General features: G+C 30.4%; 1 protein-coding gene across 1 annotated transcript in view; it reads left to right on the plus strand.

Moving 5' to 3' along the window:
- The window catches only part of Phlpp (PH domain leucine-rich repeat protein phosphatase), a 131,286-nt gene that overhangs the window by 38,551 nt on the left and 67,137 nt on the right, over positions 1-25,598 (plus strand). The window contains exon 3 of the mRNA XM_014425309.3: positions 22,246-22,399. Within this exon, the coding sequence (XP_014280795.1) occupies positions 22,246-22,399 (154 nt within the window). The remainder of the gene's footprint in view (positions 1-22,245; positions 22,400-25,598) is intronic.

The following is a 25,598-nucleotide window of genomic DNA, read 5'->3' on the forward strand; positions in this document are numbered from 1 at the left end:
TATATTAGCCGTTCAGAGCTTAAGTGAACATTTCGTTCTTATCAAAATTTATTTTTATTAAAAATTAGTTATTTGATTAATACGTGAGTTTATTATCTTAAATTGTTTAAATAATTGGTTATGCTTGTGACTTTCTAGTTTAACACAAAACCTGTTATGACTTATTACCTTAGTAAAACAGGTACTAATAATATAAATAGTGGTTATCTCAAAACTCCAAATATGACTTACATCTGTTTTGCAGTAAATACTTAATAATTGTTTGGTAATAATTATTTATAATGATTGAAACAAATTCGTAATGAGATTATTTAAAAATTACAGTAATTATTTTGTTGTAATCAAGACTAACAAGGAAAATTATCATCTCATAATTGTTAATGGAACATAAAATCGTAACCGTGAACATTTTGTATTCAGCAGACGACTTGATCCGAGTTTAATTCGCTTTCTTTTCACTAATGAGTTTACTACTTCTTAATTTATTACACTGCATAATCATTACACAGCGTACTTAAATTAGATTTGAATAAGTATGATGTGTAGCTAGCAACCCAATTAAGTTGGCAGCACAACTTTGTGGTTTTTAAAAGAAGTTTTTCTTTCTCCTAATGTTGAATAGAAAATGACAATTTTATTATTTGCCATACAAACCGGAAATATTTGTATTTTTAATATAGAGATTTTATTCTATGAAGTTGTCATCAACGCGATTTTTACCCCCATTTAATTTTTCTTACATTTGTATGTTTTTTAATTTGATTATTTATTATTTTATTTATTCTTTTTTTTTATTATTATTTTTTTACCCGTCCAAGGTTATATTTTTGTCGGTAAATCTTTTGATTTTAAAAACTGAAGCACTATTTCTATTTTTTTTTATCATCGTCTCCGAGAGTTTTTGAAATATATGGGTTTAATCCTAAGATTGAGTTGTGATGTGAAATTGGGCATTCATGGAAAATATGGCTAATTGTCAAATTGTCGTTTCAATACTGGCAGTTCGCAGGCATTTCTTCTGAAATAGATAGGAGTGGGTGAGCCTCGTGTGACCTATTCTCAGCCTGGTGAGTACGACCTTTCCTCTTTCCACGCATTAGCGCTGGAGGAACCCCAGGGCTTGACGTCCTTTTTAATAATTTTCAGTTTGGTCCTTGGGCTTTCACTCCATCAAAGATTGCTATTTTTCTTTGATTTCCTTTTCAAGGGTTTTTCTCATTTCTGATGGAGTTAAAATTGCTTTACCCTAGGGAGCGCGAGTGCTTCTCTTGCAGCGTGATTGGCTAATTCATTCCCTGCGATTCATAAATGGCTTGGAATCCATATAAATGCAACTGACATACCCATATTATGAAGGGGGTTTAAGTAAAAATGGATGCTGGAAATTTTTGGAGCTCTGGATACATACAATCTAAACCTTTTGACGAGCTTAATTAGTCAGTAATTAATGTTCTATTGTCGTGTAACAAAGACTAAAAGAATTTAAGTTCTGATACTATTGCACTGAGTTCGGCAGTGAATATATTGCATAGTTTGTAGAGTTTAATTTTATATGTTGAGTCATTAGTTAGGAAGGATGATGCTGCTGATTGGTTTGATTTTGATCCGTCTGTATAAATTATAAAGGATTCTGGCATGTTTTGAATTAGAGAAAACTGGATCTTATATTCAACTGATTCGGTATTATTTTTAGAGTATTTGGACAAGTCGAATTGTTTTAGGACATTAGAGGGTCCATAGTGGATGATTGTTTTCTGATTTGTCAGTTGTTATCGTTTTGAGCAAAGCGATAGCCAAGGAGAGTCTTTCTGATAACGGAAGTCTTGAATTTTGTTTTTGTCGAAAAAGAATGAAAAATTTTGGATTAAAAAGCGATTCGAATTCCGGCGCGATGGACTTTATCTAGTTTAGCAAGCACTTGGGAACGAGCCGAACCTTAGACGAATGAACCGTAGTCCATTTCTCAGCTTATTAATACCTGATAAAGTTTAAGAAGGCTAGTTCTATCGGCACCGCAGAAGGTACAGCTTAGTAAACAGATATTGTTTAGTTTTTTTGTGCAGTTAGTTTTTAGTGCAGAGATATGGTATTGCCAGGTCAGTCTTTTATTGAATGTTAGGCCTAAAAATCTATGGTAATAAGGAGTTTCCTTGAAATAGATCAGGTGGTTGAGGTGTATTTCGTTTTCTACTGAAGTGGAGGTATTTTATCTTGTATATGGAAAATTGAATAGTGACAGTATATGATCAGTTTTTATCCTTTTTATTACGTTTTTATCCTTTTTATTACGTCTTGTAGTTTAAGTTGAATATCTTGAATACTGCCTCATATCGTCAGCGAACAAAAGTGGCTTAGCTTAACTCCCCTAGGCAAATTGAGTCCTAATTCATTCACAGCCAGAGAAAATAGAGTGGGACTGAGGACACATCCTTGAGGTACCCCATTAATCTGCCTGTATTTCTTAGAATGTTCACATACGACTCGTACCATAAAATGCTGATTTGTCAAAAATTGTCTGAGAAATGAGAACATTTGTCCAGTGATTCCTATAGAGGACAGCTTCTGTGAAATAATTGATTTATATTGTCAAATGCTTTCAGCATATCAATGAAGACAGTGCCATTTGTTTCCCGTTAATAAAAGCATATTGTGCTTCTGTTTCCAATATTATCAAGTGTATTGTAGATCGGCCTTTTCGAAATCCCGATTGGAATGACTGTATAAGGTCATGTTTTTCTATGATCCACATTAATCTTCTATTGACCATTCTCTCCATTATTTTGCAGATACAACTTGTAAGAAAGTTTGGGCGGTAGCTAGATGGGATACGCTTATCTTTACCGGTTTTTAGAATTGGAATAGAATTGCACTAAATATTCGGTAATTTAACGGTTTGCCAAACTTAGTTGTAGTAATCAAGTAATTATTGTTTTGTGCTGTTTGAAGATTTTTAATCATTTCATACCAAATATTGTCAGGGCCAGGGGATGAATCTTTTACTGTATTCAATATATTGTTTAATTCTCAAATTGTAAATTAAACATTGTAGTATGATGTTTCATCTGTACTGTTTTGAAATTCTGTTTCCTTCGGTAAGCTGTTCGGGTGAGGATAATATTCTATGAAGTGTTCGTTGTTGGTGTCAATTAAATATTCGATAAAACACTATATTCATTGTTCTACTAAAACGAAAAAAACATATTTTTCTTGTTAAACATTTAGCACAGTCAGATTATCTATGCTTCTTGTTAATTAAAATGAATGAAACTACGAAAAGACTACCTTACTTACTACGAAATTTATAATGTAATCCCTCGTTGATTGGATACTTTCCCTGTATTTCTTTTGAATTTTTTTATTTGCATCATAACTGTCACTCAATTTATATCTTATTCAAATGCAGCGTTGTCGAAAGAATCTCCACTTTACTGCCAGTGGTCCAGTATTTTTTTATAGGATGGAGCCGTTATGAGTGTCATTCGTCACACATCATTTCTCCCGTTGATATCAGCATTCATGTTTAATCTCATGTTGACAACTGTTTATACTGGCCGTGATTTTATTATTTCCTTAATTTATTATTTTAACTAAATATTTATTTGCAACCATCGTTTATGTAATATATGAATGCATTTATAAATTAATTCGATCTAACAACGTAATATCTAATAATAAAATTACATAACAAATATGTGTCCAAGGGCGGCATAGAACCAACTGTCAAAATAACATTATTTATTCACATTAAACCTATTTGAAGAATTGCTAACTTTGAAAATTTTGTCAACGTAAGATTTAATTTAAGAAAGTCAAAATGTAAATACGAAGTCAAGGTGAGTACAGTGTAACAACACGATTATAAACAATATTTAAATATATTTCAAAGTTGTGTTACAAGTTTTACCTGAAGTTTTCAAAAGATTTTTTTTAACAACTTAAAAATTAAAATATACCTATGTTTGGAGTTATACTCTCATTTTCTATACCGAATAAGCGTTAAATATGTTATTAACATATTTTAATATGTTATGTAGGTAAGAATGTGTTGAAGATGATTAATGTTTTTTATTTAATTCTTAATTTAAGTTTTTTTCATATTTTACTATAATTTAATATCATTTATAGTCATGAATGTTATGAAGAATATTAATGTTTTTTAATTAATTCTTAATTTTAGTTTTTTTCATATTTTACTATGACTTAATATCGTTTATAGTCAGGTATGTGTTCAAAATTATTAATTTTTTTATTTAATTCTTAATTTTAGGTTTTTTCATATTTTACTATTATTTAATATCGTTTATAGTCATGAATGTGTTCAAGATGATTTATTTTTAAATCTTTACCTCAGTTGTTTTCTTAGTTTCTATTACTTAGATTATTTATTTATTTATGGTATAAATACAGCCTTAATAATTATTTCCCTTGAGTGTGGCAGGTCATACTATTGGGTATCTAAAATGGTTTCGTTTTCAACGGATTCGGATTTCAAAACCGAGAGATATTCTGCATATTTAAGAGTTCCAGGTTCAAACATTTGAGTGACAAGATTAGCGTAGACACATCTATTTCAAGTTTCATATGAATATCATTTTAAAAGTCTCTCGTACTTTAATATGGCACTGCAAACATTCCTGAAATGTTGAATTTATAATGGATTTTGAAAATAATAATGTAATAATTAAATTTTTTGTCTTGGAAGATTTTACACTCATTTCCTATATGGAATAAAGTAATTTATCATATGTTTTACAAGAATACATATTGAGAAAATGTGATATATTTTCGTGTTCGTATATATTTATACTGTAACAGATGTGGAAACAGCATAAAAAGCTAAAGACCAGCTTATTTAATGTTTATTATACCCGTGTAAAAAGAATCCAGAGCCCCTCACAATTTTATATTGCATTTCCAATAATTCTAAATACTATAAATTTGAAAAAAATAAAAAATAAATAAATAAAACATTTAAACTAATAAATATACTTTTACTGTGTGCATAGTATTGTAATCTTCACCTCTTATTTTTAGTACCAGTTCTCATAAAATTTTACTTGATACACGGACAGGTTATTCTATTTTTATTTTTTTTTTGTAATATAACGTATCAGTGGGTCTCTTGTGCACGGAACTGTGGTCAAATAAGCCTGCTTTCCGTCGGGCACAATGGCCCAAGATGGTTTCGACAATCTCCTGATTGCCCATATAGAAAACAATGGACCCCGAGACGGGTGGAAGGTCACTCGAAAACTATCAGAGAAGTGGCACAGCGGTTTCGGTGTGTGAGGTCCTTGTTGTGGAGCCTAGGGCTCCAGACACCCTCCATGGACTCCAGACAATGTAGAAACTCTTCACGCTAGCTGCCCACAGTTCCTACTCGTTGCTTCTCTTACCTTTGGATAAACTCTTCTCCTATTTACACAGGCTCCTTTTAGCACTTTCAACATCTTACACCTTGGAAAGTAAAATTGTTTTTTCAAGTCGAGGAACTTCGCATCGATATTACGATTTCGTAAAAGGCATTTCTTTAAAATGAGTTCCTGCAAATCTTTTCCTTATAATAACTGATACTTGTATTTCTGGTTAAATCTTGATAATTAGAATTTTAATTTATCTGAGTCATAATTTATTTATATTATTTATATGTACATTAGATGATATTCAGCAAAAGTGATATTCAAACATTTTCCAAGTAATTTAAAATTTACGTTTCATTGAATAAAACTACCATTTGCAAAGTCCAAATTTGACTAATAATAAGTTACAGAGTTGGAATTTGGCAGATTCGATCGGTTCAACCTCACCGAGCATCTTGCTTGTAACGGAAATAAGAAAAAAATATATTAAAAATGAGTTGAAAGTTCTCTCTTGCTGTAGCAGGTAACATAAAAATTAACTAAATTTTACCAAATGTGTATGGCATAGGTCTAGGAAGGGGATTAAACCTAAAGATTTGAACTTGTTGATAATATGGGAAGCCTCACAAGATTTGCACATGGCCTCGCATCAGTTTAATAGGCTCCTTAGTGATTGGAAACAATTCTTTATCTGATCCACATGTGTGAAACGAAGAAAGCACTGAGTGCATCATGAGTCATTACTCTGGTACAAGAGTGCACAGTCTACTGTACTAGTGAAAACCAAACGGAAAAACATATAGTTTCATTATTACTTCATTCCTTTTTATTATTATTTCATTTAAGGATGTTATTTTTTTTTTATAAACATCAGAATCACACATCGTTTCGGGTCCCTTACTTCCTCCAGCAACAATCTCCACGTGTTCCTATTTTGTGCCAACGCCATCTAGTTCCTTGTTGAGGAGTAATTCACAACACAGTTTGCACTACACAATCAACAATACCTTCCGATTCTTCGCCGGTAAAATTGCGGCTCGTTGAGCAAGATAGGCGGTTCATCTAGGCCCTAAAAGCATTCACAACGTTATGTTCTTTGTTTTTTTTTTAAATTCATATCAACTTGGTAAGAAGGTTTAAAATTGTCAGCGGAGAATTTTCGAATATATTCCTCATATTTGCCTACACCGTTTCTAAATTATCTTTTTGTATAAATGAGATAAATTGGTAAATGATTATTAAAGCTACAGTTCAATATTAGAGCTCTTAAAATACATTATGCAACATCAGTTTACTATTTTTTGTTATTTTACATGTTCCATTAATGTTTGTTTGCACTGAACTCTGTATTTTTTTACATATAGTGTTTTTGTTAATCAAATGACTATATATTTTTTTTTTTAAAGCTAAATATTATGAAGGTAATTTATATTGGAACGGAGGGAAATTATATAATACTAAATATATTTACACCCAGAGGGCTGTTAGAGAGAGAGAGTAGTTCATTGTTGACATCCTATAGTGCTGTATGGCTTTGTGCTGTCATTTATAATTTCTTAAAACACGGGTTCCTAGAAGTGTCTGGATAGCTCTAAGTATTATTAATGTTAATTATTTTTTTGATTGCTGATCTAACCTTAAATTAAATCTGTACTACTATAACCAATGAAAGGTCCGGGGTCCAATACTTTGTTAGGAAGTACTGTTACTAGACCATCGGTTGTCCAAGGATTAAGGATACCTACTCCAAGAGGCTGGGTGGACCTCGGAGGGCTCCCAAACCCACAGGGTCGACTCAGTGGCTACAGGTAACTGATAATTATTATCTGCCACAGTCGGCATAAACCTAATTAATAAGCAATGGAAGGACATTAATAGTTTCATGAGAAACGTCTGTTACACATTTGCATTTTGCATTTTGAGATAACACTTGATAATGGGGAGAATGGATGGATAATGCATTAGGTATAGTATATGTTAAGGGCTGATGCTGCGAAAAACATGAATGTCTTCTACAGTCTCAATGATTTGGTGAGAGCCATAAATGATGTAAACAATCGTTATTATTGAGTGATTAAAGAGTAAGATCATAACGCAAATAGTAAGAAGTCATATGGATAACTACATCATCCTCAAAGAAATAGATTTGTCTCAACACTCGCAGCTTATCCTGTACAGACAAAGATATGTTCGAAAATCTCAAAGTAGTTCAAAAGAAAAATCTTCGCACCCCTTTCACACAAGATAAAAAGTTTTAATCAAGCAAAGTACTAGATTGGTACAAGAGATCTAATAATTATTATTATAGATCGCTTATCGTATTCGTTTGCGATTCGACTTAGTTCATTTCTGATTGAAAGGACCACCAATTTAATTAATTTCAGCATGAAAAAAATTCATTCTGAACTAACCAGGCTGGTTCTAGTAACACAGAAAGCAATGGACCAGTTTTCAATTCTTAAAACTGAAATTATGTTAATTTGGTCAAAAGTAAGACGATTTATTTCTTATCCAGGAAATATCAGTTATAAATTATTCGGAGAGTGCTAGAACTATACTTATAGTATAAATTAAAAGTATATGTATTTAGCTGTATATTCTTTTAACCCCGTGCTCTATGAACCAAAATGCTACTGAAGTCCTCTCCACAGTTGTCAGGTTAAGATAACATATGAAATTAGAAATCTGTTGTGCTTGTTTTGTTTTTATTATTCTTTAACTGGATGCCCGGCTGTATGTATCTCTAATTCCAATCTTGATCTTATTTCGTTCCGTCGCTGGAGAAACCTTCATTAATTATACGTGTACTATCTATCACTACAGAGGCATGGTAGTAGTAGCATACCAGCTCCGGGACATGGTGGGGAGGTTAGAAAAAGGCCATAACGCCAATAACTACTGTTATTTATATTATATGAATAGTACCTGGGGAGTTATAGGCTTATTTTGCTGTTCTTTTTTGGTCCCTTATTAACTTAATTGATCAGATTTTTATTTAATTCCTAATCCATATGGCGTCGGTACCCAATCTAAAACAAGTCTTTTTACAATACTTATAGAATCTACACCTCAATCAATTTCTGTCATATATAAACTTATTTATGGAATAGTACAAAGTACCAGAAGTGGTAATCACGGTTGCCTGCGAATCCATTGGAATAACAAATTTTGGTCGAAATTTGTTTATTATGTTTTCTATGGTGAGAAAAACTGTTCTGATTGTATCTTGAAAAGTTACCAGCTTCCCCACTGGCTAATAATTGTAAATCTGGATAAACTCCAACCCTTCCATTTTTTTTTTTACTATATTGAGAATCGTTTGTCAACACCTTTAACCATGTAATTGCGGAGTACCTGTTGGCAGTTTCGAGTGCAAAGTCCTTTAGCTGTTAGATTTATTAGATGTGTATGTTGATTTATAAAGAATATATAATAGCTAAGAGCCAAACCTTTTTGACCTAGCTAGATCTAGTTAGCTGACACAGCTTGTCTTTGTCAAGCCCCAAGATCCTTAGTGGTACTTCGATGTGGTTTAAATCCTGCTGGCTTGTGTGAGAAGGTAAGCTTGTAGTTTTCAAAATGTATTTTGGATCTTCTCAGTGCCTATCTGTCCAATAAACTTTATGTGCTAAACGTTGGAATTTTTCCCGTGCAATCATAAGATTTTCTATCTTAAGGTTCGACAACCATGTCTTGTCGAAGACCGTACCACTTGCGTACCACCGTGCTCAGATGCTAGGTAGGTGAGTAATTCAAGCATTACATTATCCGGTCCAGCGCTCCATGTTTTATTTCTTTTAACTACCTCTATTTCTACCAAACTGAATTTACTCTCTAAAAAGCTGGTTTGCGTTTGTTTGAGAGATTTAAATTATTAGGATTTTTTAGCACCTAATATTGTTTGAAATTGCCAATCTTTGTGTAATTTTTACTTAAATTACTTGTCGTCCACCAGTGAGGAACTATTTTCCATATTTCAAAAAAAAAATACATTCAGTATTTCGAATATGTTTTTCTCTTATTTATTTAGAGCAAGAATTATATTTAACCAATACAACGCCCTTTGAACTTATTTTAGCCTCTAGAATTGTTAACTGTCACCACTTTAATTTTCCTTATTAATTTTTATCATTAATAATTTCGTTATTTTAAATGTATCATGTAATACTATATCCTAAGTCCTTTTTTTTGTCTAAACTTCGTAAGCAATAAATAAACTCCACGTTTTCATTGTTATTATTGCCATCGAACCTTTATTTTGAAGCATACGGGACATTATATGAAAATGCGCAAATTTCACTTCAAAAAAACTCAATAAAAAATTTTTATCAATTCGAAGTGCGAAAATTATCATACTTACTTAGCGGAATAGTAGCATCTAGTACTTTGTATGTAGTGATAATGCAGGGAACAAATGTTAAAATGAGGGAGTAAGAGTGAATATTTTTGAGGGAGATAAGTGAAAACATGTTTTTTTGATAGGTAAAGAAAATATTTTCAAAGCTTGCAGCAGTTTAATAATAATTTTAAGAATAGAGTTATTCGCTCCTTTATTGAAGAACATTTTTAAAAAAAATAGGGTGTGAAATTCTCAGGTTTTTTTTTTAATTACCGTAGTTCGTTTACAGTAAAAAAGAGCATGGTAGTAATAACTTTTAGTATTCTTTTTCAATTTTTTGTTTACTACTTATGAATCTATTAGAGAACAAAAGGAGTGGTTCTTATTTTTTTCCAAGGACTGGCGCTCACGTTAAAGGTTGAAATGGACAAGACGTATGATTTATAAACTTTCAGATAATGACGCATACTCAGCTTATTGATTACTTAGAAATCATCAAACGTCCCTCAGATAGATAACAGATTCAAAATGTATCCGTCATCACAAGATAAATTAGATTACTTTACTCCTGCGAGAACTCTCACATTAGATACCTAACCTTCTTCAATGAATTCGAGTTAGTTTTGACCCCTGCTTAATCCGTATGTAATTTCGAAAACATTAATATTTAGGCCTAAACCAGTGTTCCAAGACGTTCCGAAGGAACAACAGAAAGTCTAGAATATTAATTTATAATAAGCAAATTTGTCTTCCTATTTTGAGCATAAAAAGTTTCAAAATATTGATGGAAGTAATTTGAGTTATCAAACTTATGATGATTGTAAATCACCAACAAGCTCACGACCTAAACATACGAAGAGACTGAACATGTTCAGTACGGTTTTATTTTTGTTTGTTGTTTTTTTAGATCAAATTGTTTTTTTTTTAAATCATTCTTGGAATATTTGAGCATAACCTAATAATTAAATACTTATCTATAATTAAACTAAACTAATTAATAAACCTTATTAATTAATTGAGACCAGCTCAAAAATGGCATAAATACAGGCAGACAGAGTAAACATATTTGATACAATCATTTTGAGTATCTTGAGCTTGACTTTCTTCTAAATAATCACGATATCTTGTTGAATAATATGAGCCATCAAAAGTGAAAATCGGCTGAACAGTTCTCTCAAAGAATCTTCACACATCTTCAAACGAACAGTTTATAGCACATACCTAAACACATTATTTATCCTATTTTATGGGCCATTATTTCATTCCACTTATGTTTCAACTTTCAACGAATAAATCTGATTTTTCTGATTTCTGGCAGCTCATAACACTATGTTATAATAATTGGAATATTAAAGATATGCAGATAGGTGTAATAAATTTATATTCCATTAACCTTGTACTGAAGAAAGCAAGGTAGCCTAGTGGTTCAGAACCTGGATTGGATCAGTGGCGTTGGAACGAGGGGCAAAGGGTCAACTTGCCCCGGGACCTCATTGTCAAGGTGCTCCCGATTCCTTGAGTTCCATATTTTTTTTTCAATACTCAGGACAATAATCGCTGTCTTCCTACGTTTGTCCAATGACAGCCACTCAAACCTAAATCCCAAAGATCAGCCCTACAGCAATCTTCTCCCCTACGTTACAGTCAATTCCTCATACGTTTACTAGATGGTTAGAATTTACTTACGGTTCAGGAATTCGTTCAATACTAAGCTCAATAACTTTACTCTCCCATTTAAGATATATTATTGCAGTATACAACTTTCATTTACCCTAAATTAAATTTGTTTTATATATTAATCTATAAATTATTATCCTTGAATCTAAAGTTTGGTGCTTTCTTTAGTAGCAGAAAGAAAAATATATTTGTAGTCGTTTGTTACTTCACATTTACTCAATTTAGACTAATAAGAGAAAACTGTACAAATCTTTGTTTATAATTTTAAACATAAGAATAAAATTAGAATATATATATTTAATAAAATGATAGCACCTCCGCTCTAAAAATAAATAAATAGATAATATTTAGATAAATTATTAGTTTAAAATTTTAAAACTATCCTTATAGACCATAACAAATTTTAACTAATTTTAAAAACTCTATTTAATCCTTTTAAAAAGGGTCGTAGATAACTGCATTCCGAAAAAAACTTTCAATATCGAATTTTAATATTTTTTATTCGTATCACAAATTTTATTCCATATAAGTTTTTTAAGTTTTCATTTTTCGTTTTTATATTTAGAATGGCCGCACGAATTCTTATCAAATCCAAATTTTTTTTAAGGTAGTATTTATATATTCACATGACAATTAAAAAAAATTATGCGTTTAATTGATATTTATTTAATATATTGATATTTGGAAATTCGAACTAATTTCTTAATTTAATGTTTAAATTAATAATTTGAGTCCAATGAAAAGCCACAAGAAATATTATTGTTTCTTGTTTTCAATAAATTTTAAAGCCATTCATTTTTTGTAAAGTATCATTAAAAACGTATGGAGATAAATTGAAAATGAAGGTTTGAATGTAATTAATTATTCGTGAAAAAAATGGATTTGCTTTAATTGACAAGGCCAATAAGATTGTATTTGTATTAATATATAACATCAATATTACCGTATTATGAAAATCTAAATGCTTGGTGTATTACGGTATAGGGCGATACATAGGAGTTGTTGGTGGCCTTATAAGGCTTGGTTTCCACGAGGGCTCACGTTATATCCCATGATAATAGCCTGCTATAATACACTAAGTGGTACCTTACCATTTGCTCCTACACTCCTCACAAATACTCCAAAGACAATACGTTCCTCTTAGCCTTCTGTAAATATTTTTCTCTATATTTTTTTATTTGAAAATAACAATCATCCACACCTTACTGTATATTACTAAAACTTCTTATTATTTTTAAAATTAATTACTTATTGTTTTTAATTCATAACATCTGAATTTATAACCGCAAAATTGTACGATTTGACAATTTTAGAGGACGAAAAGGTGTGCAAAATAATTTCCTTTGTTGTAGTTTTCCCTCTTACGAATGAATCTCATTAAATCAAGGAAATCAGATGCTCATTATATTTTTTTCAACGCTAAAGAAGTATCTATTTTCTCAGGTTCCTTTAAACTCTTACGTACTTATCTTTCAACACCTTGGCTTGTAAATTATAGTTTTTACCATTGTGTTAGATCTTTCGCGACTAACACATACTACTCTCAGATTCCAAAATTTTCACTGGGGCTAGAATTACGTAGGTACATCAGTGATTTTTTTTTAAATATGACTTTATTATAAATACAATAAAACTAGTTAGAGCAATTTTGACATCAACTATGATTTTAAACTAACCAACTTTTCAGTCAAAACCTGTTTGGTCATCTCATTTGAGTTTGTTGTCATTCTCATCCACAGTGACAAAAGACTAAAAATTAATCATCATCAATTCCCATCACAGTCTACCATCATCCATTCATCGAAAACAGTTCTCTTTCAAAACAGCTAATAATTATTATTCAATTATGTTTATCGTCGAAATTGTAACAATATATAAAAAATAATGTTTACTAAGCATTTTTTACTTCCCTGCCTCTACTGAATAAAGAAAGTACTATAATTGGGTAGAATGTGCAGTTTTTAACGAAACTATGCGTATAGGCCCCGTGTCTGAACAATACTATAATGTCTGAACACCCCTATCGATTGTGAAAAAACTTGTTCTTAAAACCTTTAATTTTTAAATATAATAAAACACTGAGGCATTCAGGTAAAATAGTCATTACGAAAATAAATTTTTATTCGCGCCTTACTCAAAAAGTATACATTTTATGGTAAATTAAATATGGACCATTTGAGACATGCCAAATCGAACCACTATTAAAAAAAACGGCGTTTTGATTTTGCACATATTTTTTAAAAGTATTTCTTGTAATGTAAATCCTTCAATTTTAAATAGTTTATTGAATAATTTGGAATTATTCCAATAGCTTGGTGCAAGAATCTGATAAGCAATGAGTTTGAAGACGATTAATATTTTGCACAAAAAGTTCCTTTGTTTCTCTATAAAGCTATTTATTATATCAGTTTGTCTAACGCCATAATTCTGAAATATTTTCCGATAATATTCTGGAGTAAAATGTATGTATAATGTATTTTCTGAAACTGCCTCTATCGGAAAATTTACATCATTTGCCTTATAATATTCTTGCACCAACTCCTTCAAATCGAAAACTGTACATCTCACTGAGCATTCAGATGATCCTATTAAATATAATTAAATTGGCCAATAAGCTAAAGATACGCCAGTATCAGAATGCTGGTCTTGACTCTTCATGACATGTAGTTTCATAGAAGAACAAGCTAAACTAAAATTAAATTTAAAAAAAAAATCTTTATTAAGCCAATATTAACAATTACTTATATTTGTCTTTATATCTATAAGGTAAGGGAAGTCGCGTGAGTGAACAAAATTGATATTTATATTCGAAAGACTCATAAACAATGAAAGCCATTTACGATCCGTTATTTCTTCATCATCTCGTAATGCTGATTGTATGCTGGAAGAGCTTAGTAAGGTCCAAATGCATAACTATCTAAATCTAGCGTCAGATTTTTTATGTGTACTCCAAGCCCAATATATTTAGAAATCCAATTACAATGTCTCCAAAAAAAAAAAATCCAAGAGGCTTATAATCAAAATTCTTAATTATTAAAAACACAGTATTTCATTCTTATCCCCTCCGTATCTCACTGTTGGTAATCAGTTCATTTTAAATATTTAGTTGTACTTTGATGAAATGAGTGGGTACTCGTAGAAATCATTGGATCTTCAGAGAGAACGGAACATATGATTTTGAAAGCTAGTTTGTAACTGCCCAAGCAAAAGCCGGCAGTGCGTGTACTGGTGCTCTGTTAAGAATCGGCAGGGGGCAGAGGCGAACGCATTCCTTGAAGAGGTTAATCCGTGGCAGGTCTTTCTCCACGCCGGCTCTGCCGTTAGCCTTATCAGCGGAGGCGGATTTTATGCTTCTCTTGGGATTTTATGGTTCCAGATCCGATTCGGCGATTAGTCATCGCTTCATCGCATCTTATCTTTATTCTGTTTAGCTATTTCTTTGAATATAGTTCTCTGGTAAATATAAGTTGGAAAAAAAGGTGGATAAAAAATTTACTTAAGAAACGTACTCAGCTCTATTGAAGTATACCTACAAATCTTTATTCCTATTGAACTCGCCGATTCAATACAATCCCCCTCTATCTATTGCAATTAATAAAAATAATACTACATCATGATAATAATACAATTATTAATCAAAGTTAATGCAATTTCAATACAGATTTCAATTCGAGATCAGATGTTCTTAAAATAAATTTTATGTTATTTGTAATGTCAAAAAAGGTAATAATTAAATAAGAAATTGTTCTTGTATTGAAATCATCTTTAATATTTTCCGGTTTCAATACCTCTGAGACTAAATAAAATTATATTTAATAAAAATTAATGAATATTAAAGCTGGTCGCAGAAAATTCATATCTAATCGGACGTAAAAAAATAACGGGATCCATATGGGCTGTTTACGGTAGTTTACATATGAATCCCAAAAATACAATTTAATAAATTTTTATTTACTCAATACCTTATATTAATTCTAGTGATTATTTTATTTCGGATAATATATTTTTTTATGGCTGGAGCAGTAGAACATAACTCATTTTTCTGGGTTGCTCTGGCATTTCAAGCGTGACTGAGTTAAATGACCTCATAGTGGATGCTTTAGGTAGTTTCTTTTTCCTATTATAATTGTTAAAGCGGCTGGTCAAAAGATGAACAACCTTTTTTACATCATTAATTTTTCATTTGCTGCTATGAGGTGTCGTTTATTACATACCGATTAGTTATAACTGCTTGATAAAAAATATAAAATAATGGAGGATGTTTATTCTTTCAATTGCAATTTCGTAGTATATTTCATGGTGTTATAGAAACTTAATTTTCTCTTAATTCAAACAAATAACTTAATTAAACATAATTTTAAGGAACTCAAGTTTTTAAAGATGTTATTTAACAGAAAAATTTTTAATCAACTAAACTTGAAAATTTATTAAGTTATAAAATTTTTAGTGGTACTGAATTATTTAGCTTAGTATTATATTGTATGTCTTAACTTTTTCGATAGTATAACTTTTAAAGTTCTCATATAGCTTTAAAGACTGTACTACAAATATTTTAATTTTAAGCATTATGAATTTACTTCCCCCAAATTCTATAAGTAAAAGAAGAAAGGTGACTAATCTTCTTTTCTTTCTTTTTTTCCGATGTTTATTATATATCATCTTATAAGCCGGGTTAATTAATTCTTTTACTAAAAGAATTTCTTTTAAATTAATTTATATGTTACACATCATGAAAATTATGTAAATTTAAAGATATGGTTTGCACTAAATCTTTAAAATAAGTTGTAAAAAAAAATAAAATTATTGAACTACCAATTTAATCTTGAGCAAGAAATAACACCGATCGAAAACTTTTTATGTAACATAATATTATATCTTATATTCCTCAGTTTTACTGCCATTCAAAGTTAACTCATGCTTTCAGTCAAACCTTTTACTTCAGACTTACAAGCGTCCTTGAAAAGCCTCCCAAATTCCGTTTCTATTGTGTGCCTTGTTCTTCATCTATTCATCTCTCATCTAGTTCGCACTAAATAAGTTTGGCTGCTCATTTTCATGATTTTTTTTTTTACATCCTAGTTTTTTTTCTATGAAATATCTAATTAATTTAACTTTAAAGTTGTTCAGGATAAACGTTTAATTTAATCTGTCCTTTTCGGTTGACCTTTGACGTTAGTTAGGAATCTCATTTCCATAGAATGTAGCCAGCCGGCTTCTGTTTTAAAAGGTTAGCAACAGGGAATCAGACGAATTCAGATGTGTTCACTAGCAGTCCCAGCTATGCTTTGCTGTTGCTAGATTTGAGAATGAATATAGATTGAATGAATAATATTGAAAGTCTTACGTATACATTATTATTATGATTTGGCAACATGAATTGAACCAACATATTTGTAATTGTACAATTGTAATTTACATGTATCCTGTAGTTCAGATTGTATTTTTTTTCAATATAATGTAATAAATATAAATATTTTGTGCTTCCTTATCTTTTATTAACTGTACAGACTTTCTAACTGTTCAGCTTTCGATTCGCTAGTAGAGTAAAATAAAATATTATACGATGATCACTAAAACTTTTTTTTATATGATAAAGAGAGATTTTTCAATTTGCTGAGATAGTAAAATAAAATATTACACGGTGCTAAAAATTGTTGTTTTTAGAGATATTCGTTTTATTGGTAATATTTTTAATTTTACTGCAAAATCGAAGGCTCTATTTATATCTGATAGTGACATAGAGGAACACTTTGCCTTGGGTTTATGTTGTTTAACAAACTTTTTACCTCATGAAATATAAATTTAGTTTATTAAGAAATGTTAGATGAAAAGAAAGATGAATTTACAAATGTATATGCTGTATCTGCGGATTGTTTTCGATCAAAATGAACCTTCCAAGGACATTATTACTTCCTCTCGCTTGAATGACCTTAAGACTTCTGGTATTGTTATTACAATGTTCGTTACATCTTGCGTTATTTCCTTATAATTATAATATGTATGTCAAGTTCATACGCGAGACATATAGAATTAAAAATCATCTCTGGGCTTATTAAATTGTCTTGGACTAAAAATTCCTGTACTTATTAATTTTTTTTATACTGATTATGAAACTAGTCAATAGCTTGTGGTTGTACCAATCAGAGCAGAAATTGTAAGATGACTTGAGATGGGGTTACTTAGCGTTAATCAATGCAGAAATATTCCATCCTAAAACATCACAGCTTCCATATTCCCTCCGTAATATTAAATAACAACAACCCAGTCCTTCGTAAACTCTTTTCCGTGTTATAAAATGAATGCAGTATTTACTCTATAGACACAATCCGACAGCTCTGTCGTCCTTTAGGCCCCTGATTCCTGTATTCAATAAATGAAAACTAATACAGTATAACCCTAAGAAGTACAAGAGAAGTAGTTAATCGTTCGCTCATATTGATAAAATTCGATATGCTTAAAGAAACAGGCTTTGGAGAAGTAATTCTGTTTTATATAGATATTATGCTAACTTTTGTTTCTAACGTTAATTTCTTTCTAAATATTACATAAAATAGCAATTAATCCAAAGTTATTCGGAAAATAAAATCAGTAATCTGGACGCCCATATCTAAATAGTGCCCGAGACTTTTTGAATATCTTTTGTTATTACTAATAAAACTACCAGTCTCGAACAAAATAATATAATAGATATAAATAGAATTTTGTTGGCACACCAAACATTGTCCCCGAGACGCTAAAATTAAATATTGAAGTCTCTTTGGAGTTGGAATGAACAAACAGTAATAAAGACAACAAACTATTAAAAAAATATTAAGAATTTTTTTGAAAAAACAAATCAAATTAAGTCTGCTTTAATTTGATTTGTTTTTTGTCGAATTGGTTAGTGAAGGGAGTGTGAAGATATGGGTGATACAGAGCAAAAAAAATAGGAAGTTTAATGAAGAAGAAAGGCGCTTGTTAAATCGTTGTTGTTAGTTTGGAGAATCGACATGGCTAAAATTGTTTATTAGTATACAGCTCCGTTGTTTTTTTTTTAACCACTTGAATATTGGGCTACCTAATAGTTCTATTCGTCCCATCCCTGATTGAACTTGTACATCAACCAACGATAAACTTTAAAAATGAAAGTTAAATGAATACATTCCTTATCTCATTATTACTATTTTCCTTGTTATTTAGACCAATATTTTATTTAACATGCGTCTCAAGACATCACGCTTCCCTCGTCATTTTTTGTTTCTCGAATTTTCGCAGTTAGAGCTAAATTTGACCGGATTTGCTTTCCTATCACTTATTTCGTGCACTTCTCGAACACCGACTTATCTCTCGATTTAGTTAATCTAGAGCGTTTAGCGAGTGAAAACATCGGCTAGAATAACTAAACAATATTCATCATAACTAAACCAGCTCTTGACTTCATTGTTAATGTGAGTATTGAAACTCGTTTATTTCTCCAGTATTTTACAATGGGTTGAGAATTTTCTATTTCTATAAAATACTTTGTTTATAATATTAGAAAATATTTTATAAGAACCTGTATTACATCGTGGCCCAATCTACCATGATCCTGTCTTCATATTTTTTAAAGTAGTTTCCATCCTTTCTACCACTCTAAATCTAAACCCTAGTATGGCATAGACGCAAAGTAGGTAGTTGGCTTTGCTAGGTATAGTGTGACTTCTTGAGCAAACAAACGGCTGAGTCGATTTTCAAGTTAAATGGCTGATATTTCACAATTGTTTTAAAACAACTTAAACTGAAAATATTGCAGTCGCGTTATGGCCCTATCCAGCTGTTTTCGTTTTCTTTATTTTTAAAAGTTATGTTTATTTTAAAAAAATAAAAATAAGTTAATACTTCTCTTATTTGTATGGGTAATTTTATATTTCTCAAAACCTGACCAGTATCGATGACCTATATGGAAAGTAAACAAACAATTTGCTTACGTTTCGTGATGTAATTCTGCTCGCCTGCAGTAAGGAAAAAATATATTTGTCCAACTGTGGCGTGTTGGATCGGCAGAAAGTCTAGATGCTTCGAATACTTAATAATAAAGGGCTTATACTTGGACTAGGTCACTCATGTTGGCTTTGATCACGTGGTACTTAACAACGAATTAGATTCGTATTATATTAGCTAATCGTATCTTATTTATTTATTTAAATTTTTTTAAAAAAACTTAGACAATATTACGAATATTAATTGTGAAGCTCTAGATCAAAAAGGAGCTTTGTCCATTTCAGACAATAAATTTTTTTTTATAAAAAAAAAAAAAAAAAGAACTTATATCCGATTTACGAAATTGATTTTACAGTTAATTACTAAATTCAAGTCTCTATATACTAGTTTCATTAATAAGAAGCTCTATAATCAAAAATATTCAAATTTTTATATGGAATTGGATCATACGGCCTAAAAACAAAACAAAAATAAGTTAATTTAACCCCTTTCATATTAAGGGTTAAAATATATTTGGGAAACTAAAGTACCTTGCTTCAAGCCTGTTCGCATGTTTTAGGTTAGGGGAAAAAATTAATTAAATTTAAGTAATAAAAAAACTTTCATCATTCATGAATTTATTTATTTATTTTTCAGCCAAAAATAAAATTAATGAGAATTATGAATCCTTCACTATTTGTTATGATATGATAGAAGAATTGATCTCCTAAAAATGAATAATAATTTTTAAAAATGTGTCTGTTTTTGCGTGAATTAGTAAAAACTAATGTGTGAACTTCAAAAAATGTGTAGACTATATGATATTAATAAAGATATTTAATTAGTTCTTAATAGTTTTCCTGTGGCATTATCCTATGTTTCGAAAAAGTAATTGCTATAATGCTGTCATGCTTTTGTAATCAGTATTATTACCTATTTATAAAACAATCGCAAGCCTGCATCAAAACCCGACCGCCCAGCGAACTGGCTTGGGCCAAACATATTATAGTACATTAGAAGAAATAGTCGAGTACAACTTTCACTGTGACTCGTGACCTCTGGCTCCTGACTCAGAGCTGTAGTCAGTCCTTCGATAGCGGTCATTTATTATTACCTTATGGTTACCAATGTTGTCATTTTCAAAATATTAGTCGAAATCAGCCAATTCCATCTTAATACACATCACAATAAAAACAAAATTATTGTAATAAAAAGACTTCAAGACAATCTCTTATACTCCTGATTATTGATTGAAATATACCTTACGAATCTTTATTTGTGTTGTAAATATGACTTTTGACAAAGGTTTATAATGTTGATAAATAACTTTTATAAACATAAATCATTAAAATAACCTAGTTCAAAACAATTTATATTGTTAAATCCCAACGTAGGAATAGTTTATAATAGCTAAACACTGTATACAGGCATGAGATTGATTGAAGACATTTTAAGAAAAATAAATGAATATTTTTTAAACTATCCTATAGTAATATTTCATGTTTTCTTTAATTAAATTAAACAATTATGAAATTAAAATAAGAATCAATTATAAATGATTTGGAATAATTTATAGTAGGCATTGTAGAATAATTTTATTAAATAAAAAATCGCCTCCTTAAAATATATGATTAAAAAAATTCTATGATAATTCAGGATAATTGGTAATATAATTCTACAATGAAGTATTAATTAACTTATGAAGTAAATATAAATTAGAGAAACAGATAAAACTTTGTCAAATTGTCAAAATTTGTTTTTTACGAATTGCGCCATCAGAATGCGTTGGGTTGAATAAATCACCTTCATACATCACATCTGCCCCGATGAAGACCTACATTTTGGGTCGAAACGTCGGCTATAAATAAATAGTTATTTATACTATTTTCTATTTCATCTTGACCACAGCCCTGACCGACTTCAAATTCACATACAGTCTATCATATGTATATATTATAAAAGTAAATGTAATAGTAAAGTTGTAAAATTTCTATCAGTGAATAAGAAGCAGATATTAGTTTTAATTATTAATCTCTTTCTTAATCGAAGCTTCCAAAAATATTACTCCGAATAACTTTTCAACAGATTGTGCCACAATAAACCTGTCTTCATTTAAGCTCCTTCTCCCGATCTCTTATATTCATAATTTCGATTTATTTTAGTTTAGTTTTATATTAAATAATTTATCCTTTTATATATTCCTTATTATTTTAATCTAATTTGTTTTTCAACTTAAAGGATACATTAATTCTGAAAAAAAGAATCATCGGTCTAAAAATTTGCAAACAAATGTATGAAATTTTTACTTTAATTTTAATGTTGTATTTTTCGTGGTTATTTTCTGCGAAGTTTAGCCATAAACTTTGCTTTATTTTCAAGTTGTATACAGTTGATTTCATGTATCTATGATTGTTATGACAATAGTCATGATTTTTTTAATTTTCATAGCAACCATGAAAAGAGGAAAACGTAGTGTTTTGTTAACTAAAAAACTTGAAAATGGCTTCAACAGTCCTGACCAATAACGTCCGTATAAGACTAAAGAGGAGCTGGATGAAACTTCTAGTCTAATAATTAAATGTTATATAACACCTGAATTAGGTGCCGCCGGGTTCTGCTCCCGCTCATGACTCTAACGGCATTTTGTAAAATAATCCATTAAATTCACCACTCGTTATCTCAAAAAGTTATAGATAATATGGGAAATGTATTAAGATGAAGTATAATAAAGAAGTTGCTGTTTCAAACTGTCAAGAAATAACTATCTAAAAATAAGTGGAATAAGTGACAGTTGCCTGATACGCGCATCGCACTAACTTTATTTTTGTTATTGTTAATAATGTTACTTATGAATTACTGAATTTTATTTCTTCTGGAAGGAGACTAGTGATAGTGATTATACACATAACAGTTGTACTTTGACCGTTTCAGTTTGGTGGAGGAGAGCCGCGACCCCTGGGCAGAGCGGAGCGGCCACTTGAGATTCAGGAAGAGTTCCTCTCGAGAGTGGGCTATAGCGAGAGCTCCCGGAGGGCCAGGCTAGGCATCGACCCGGACCTCCGCTACCTCATTGCCTTCCTAACAGGTATTTAGCCTCAGGGTCCTTTAGTATTTAGCCCTTCATCATCGCTTTATCATCTTTGTCCTCTTTCCGCCTGTTTGCTTTACAGGGACCTAATAACGGTTAAATTAAATGAAAGTATAATAATGTTCGATTTTCAATATAAATCAAATGAGAATGGAGTTCTCATTGAACTTAGATGCAATCAGGAGTGAATTAGTAGGTGCGGCAAGAAAGAAACAAGATGGAGGTGAGTTCCATCACTTCGTTATTGTTCATAAAATTTCCAAAACTTGATAGAAATCGTCGAATGATTATTTCATATCATTACTCAGGCCTCCTTAAAATTTAAATTTGCAGAAGGAAGGAACTTTTCCAATTGAATTTTGTTAGCATGCATTTTTTAAAAATCTGATCAAAAGTTTTTACGTATTAGGGAACTCAGGTGCAATGAGTCAGATTTTATTTTGCATATTTGATGATAAATTCATTCAATTACATATCTGGACGATTTCAATAAAGTAAAAAAAAAACAACAACATTGCAGATAAAATTTAAGATCCCAATCATAGATTCATTTTCAAGGCACAGTAAAAGAAATAAAATCAAGAAATAAAACTACCAGCAAATATTGAATTCTTCTTTCTTTAGAAGTGGAAATCTTTATTATTATTTAAAACAGTATCAGTACATCGTTTACATGAAAGATCGAGATATTGATGATAGATCGACTGTAGAAAAAGAATGTAACTATAAATCCCACAAAGCTAAGAAATAATCTTGCTTTCATTTGTATACTAAACATAGAAACCTTCTGAAAATAGGACTGCTGTTGAGTGAAATTTTCAAATTATTAAATCTAAACAGAGTGAAATCCGGTTAAGACATTGTCTTAAGGTCTGCCGGCATTCGTTTAAAGTTATAGGAAATCATAGTTCTAGAAATAGTGCTGACTAGATTGCGAATCGGACACACTCGACTAACCAAAGAAGTCTGGCTTCAGACTGGAACAACTAGAACAGCATGTAGATACAGTAACGTGCCACTAACTGTTAAACACATACTGATAGACTGCAGGCAATTAATAGACACCGGAATCCTTTGGAAATTTTACTAAACAATAATAAGCTTTTCCACTCCCGAAATATTTTATTAGTTAAAGAAAACACACAAGGACTATAGTTAACAAATTAAATTTATCTTTTTTATTATTATAACAATATTACTTTCGATTATCGAGTTATCGTTTGTATCTTAATTATTACTATTAGGGTAAGTGCACTTGTTATTGGCTACCTTTGTTTTTAAATATTAAGAGTTTGATTCCACCATATCGCTTCAATATTGGTGCTAGTTGTGAGCTGAAACCTCATTTAGCTGATCATCAACTTCCCTCCAAAATGAAGTGGCTAGTGGCCAAGAAAAGAAAGGAAATGCAGCACTCTACAGCACTCTACATTAGTCACTATATGCTTCGGACTCGGAAGTTTCAGCTTAAGGAGGTGTGTTATGTTTTTGTGGACTATAAACTTATTTCAATATTTTCTTGGTTTCTTTATTTTCCTAAATTGTGATATTTCAAAATAAACATTACTTTTTTTGTGTCAGAGATGAGTATGTCAATAACTGGCTCACAAAAAATTTTCCCAATTATTGACAACACAGTTCGAGAAGGTCGGTATCGAAATCGTTGAATAAATATTTAATCAAAATCATGCATTTTACCACAAAAAAACTCAAAATCTTCCGCTAAAGTGTCAATAACTTGTGCCCTATCCCTATAGCCGCTACTACTATCTATATTAAAAAATAATAAAATACTGATTTTAGTTTTAAAAACTTTTCTTAATTTTATTTTTTATAAAAAAAATTAAAATAAGCAAAATTTTAAATAACTTTATACAAGTAAATCCTAGAATTGTACAATTGAAAATATTTGTTTATATAATGACTAGCATGAAGATATAAATATTTGATAATAGCCTACAAAAAGTAAAAATTAAGTATAAAATTAAATGTTGATAAATTTTGGTCATTATATAATGTTAAATAAAAAACTAATGTGAGCATAATTATGTTCAGATGTTTTTCATTATTTATATTGATAGATATAATATAATATATACATATATTGCCTTTAATACAAACTCATTTAATATACATTACGTTAAAACAGGCTTGATATAAAAAGAAAAGTCTAATTTTCTTAAATGAAAAAGGTACAAAAACGATAATGACGCTCCTGCTTAAGAGAAAAGTCTTTGAGGCAGTTTTTCATTAAGACTAATTAATTTATCTTAATCTTATCTTATTTCGCAGCTTTAAAGTCACTATAGATTGCTTTAGCCATCATTTAAAAATAAGGACAGAAGAATTATATTGGAAAAGTTATTTGTAGTCTACTACGTGTTCAGTTATAAACATTATGAAAGAGTGATACAGTTGCATACAATTATAAAAGTTAATTTAGTTTATAATTATTTAACTAAAGGAACTTTTCATTGTATGTAAACAATGTGGATAAACATTACAACTACAGATAGGACGTATTATAGTGAAAATTGATAACAGATCTGATATATCAGCTTGATCAGCAGTGAGGCCTCCAATGCAAATAAAAAAACAAAAGAAATAAACAATTTATTTTTTATTGATTTCCATAAAATTAAAATAATGGCCGTTTATACTTGTATTTTAAACATTGCCAAAACAGAATCTACCTTCATTTTATTTTTTCTGGATTTTTAGCAGTTCTTAATTATTTGAAGAGTGTTTACAGATATAATTAGTTGATGTACAACATACCTCAAAGGTTAAAGAATAGGTCTAATATTTTATGGTAGGTGCAAATAATTAAGAAATGCTTGGGACAGAAGTGTCATTATTGAAGTACCTTTTAATGGGATTAAGGCTCGGAATTATAAGAGTGAGCTAGACCTCAAGAGTAATTTAAGTTGTTGTATTTTCAAGGAACCAAGCTTTATTTTCGGGGTTATTGCACTATAAGGATAACAATAATTACAAAGAAAGGTAATCGGCAGATTAGTTCTTATAAATGAAAAAATGCATCATTGTTGCAATAATAATATTTATTGTTATAGTAAGAAAAAATATTAAAAGTAATTATAAAACTACTAGGGAATTTATTTACCTAAATAACAGATTTAAAACCTAATAGAAATTTAAATATAAGAACTTTCGAAGATCTTACTTAATATAGATA

Source organism: Halyomorpha halys, unplaced genomic scaffold (genome assembly GCF_000696795.3).
Source record: "Halyomorpha halys isolate HHAL.00 unplaced genomic scaffold, Hhal_1.1 Scaffold505.1, whole genome shotgun sequence".
In the NCBI taxonomy this organism is placed as follows: Eukaryota; Metazoa; Arthropoda; class Insecta; order Hemiptera; family Pentatomidae; genus Halyomorpha; species Halyomorpha halys.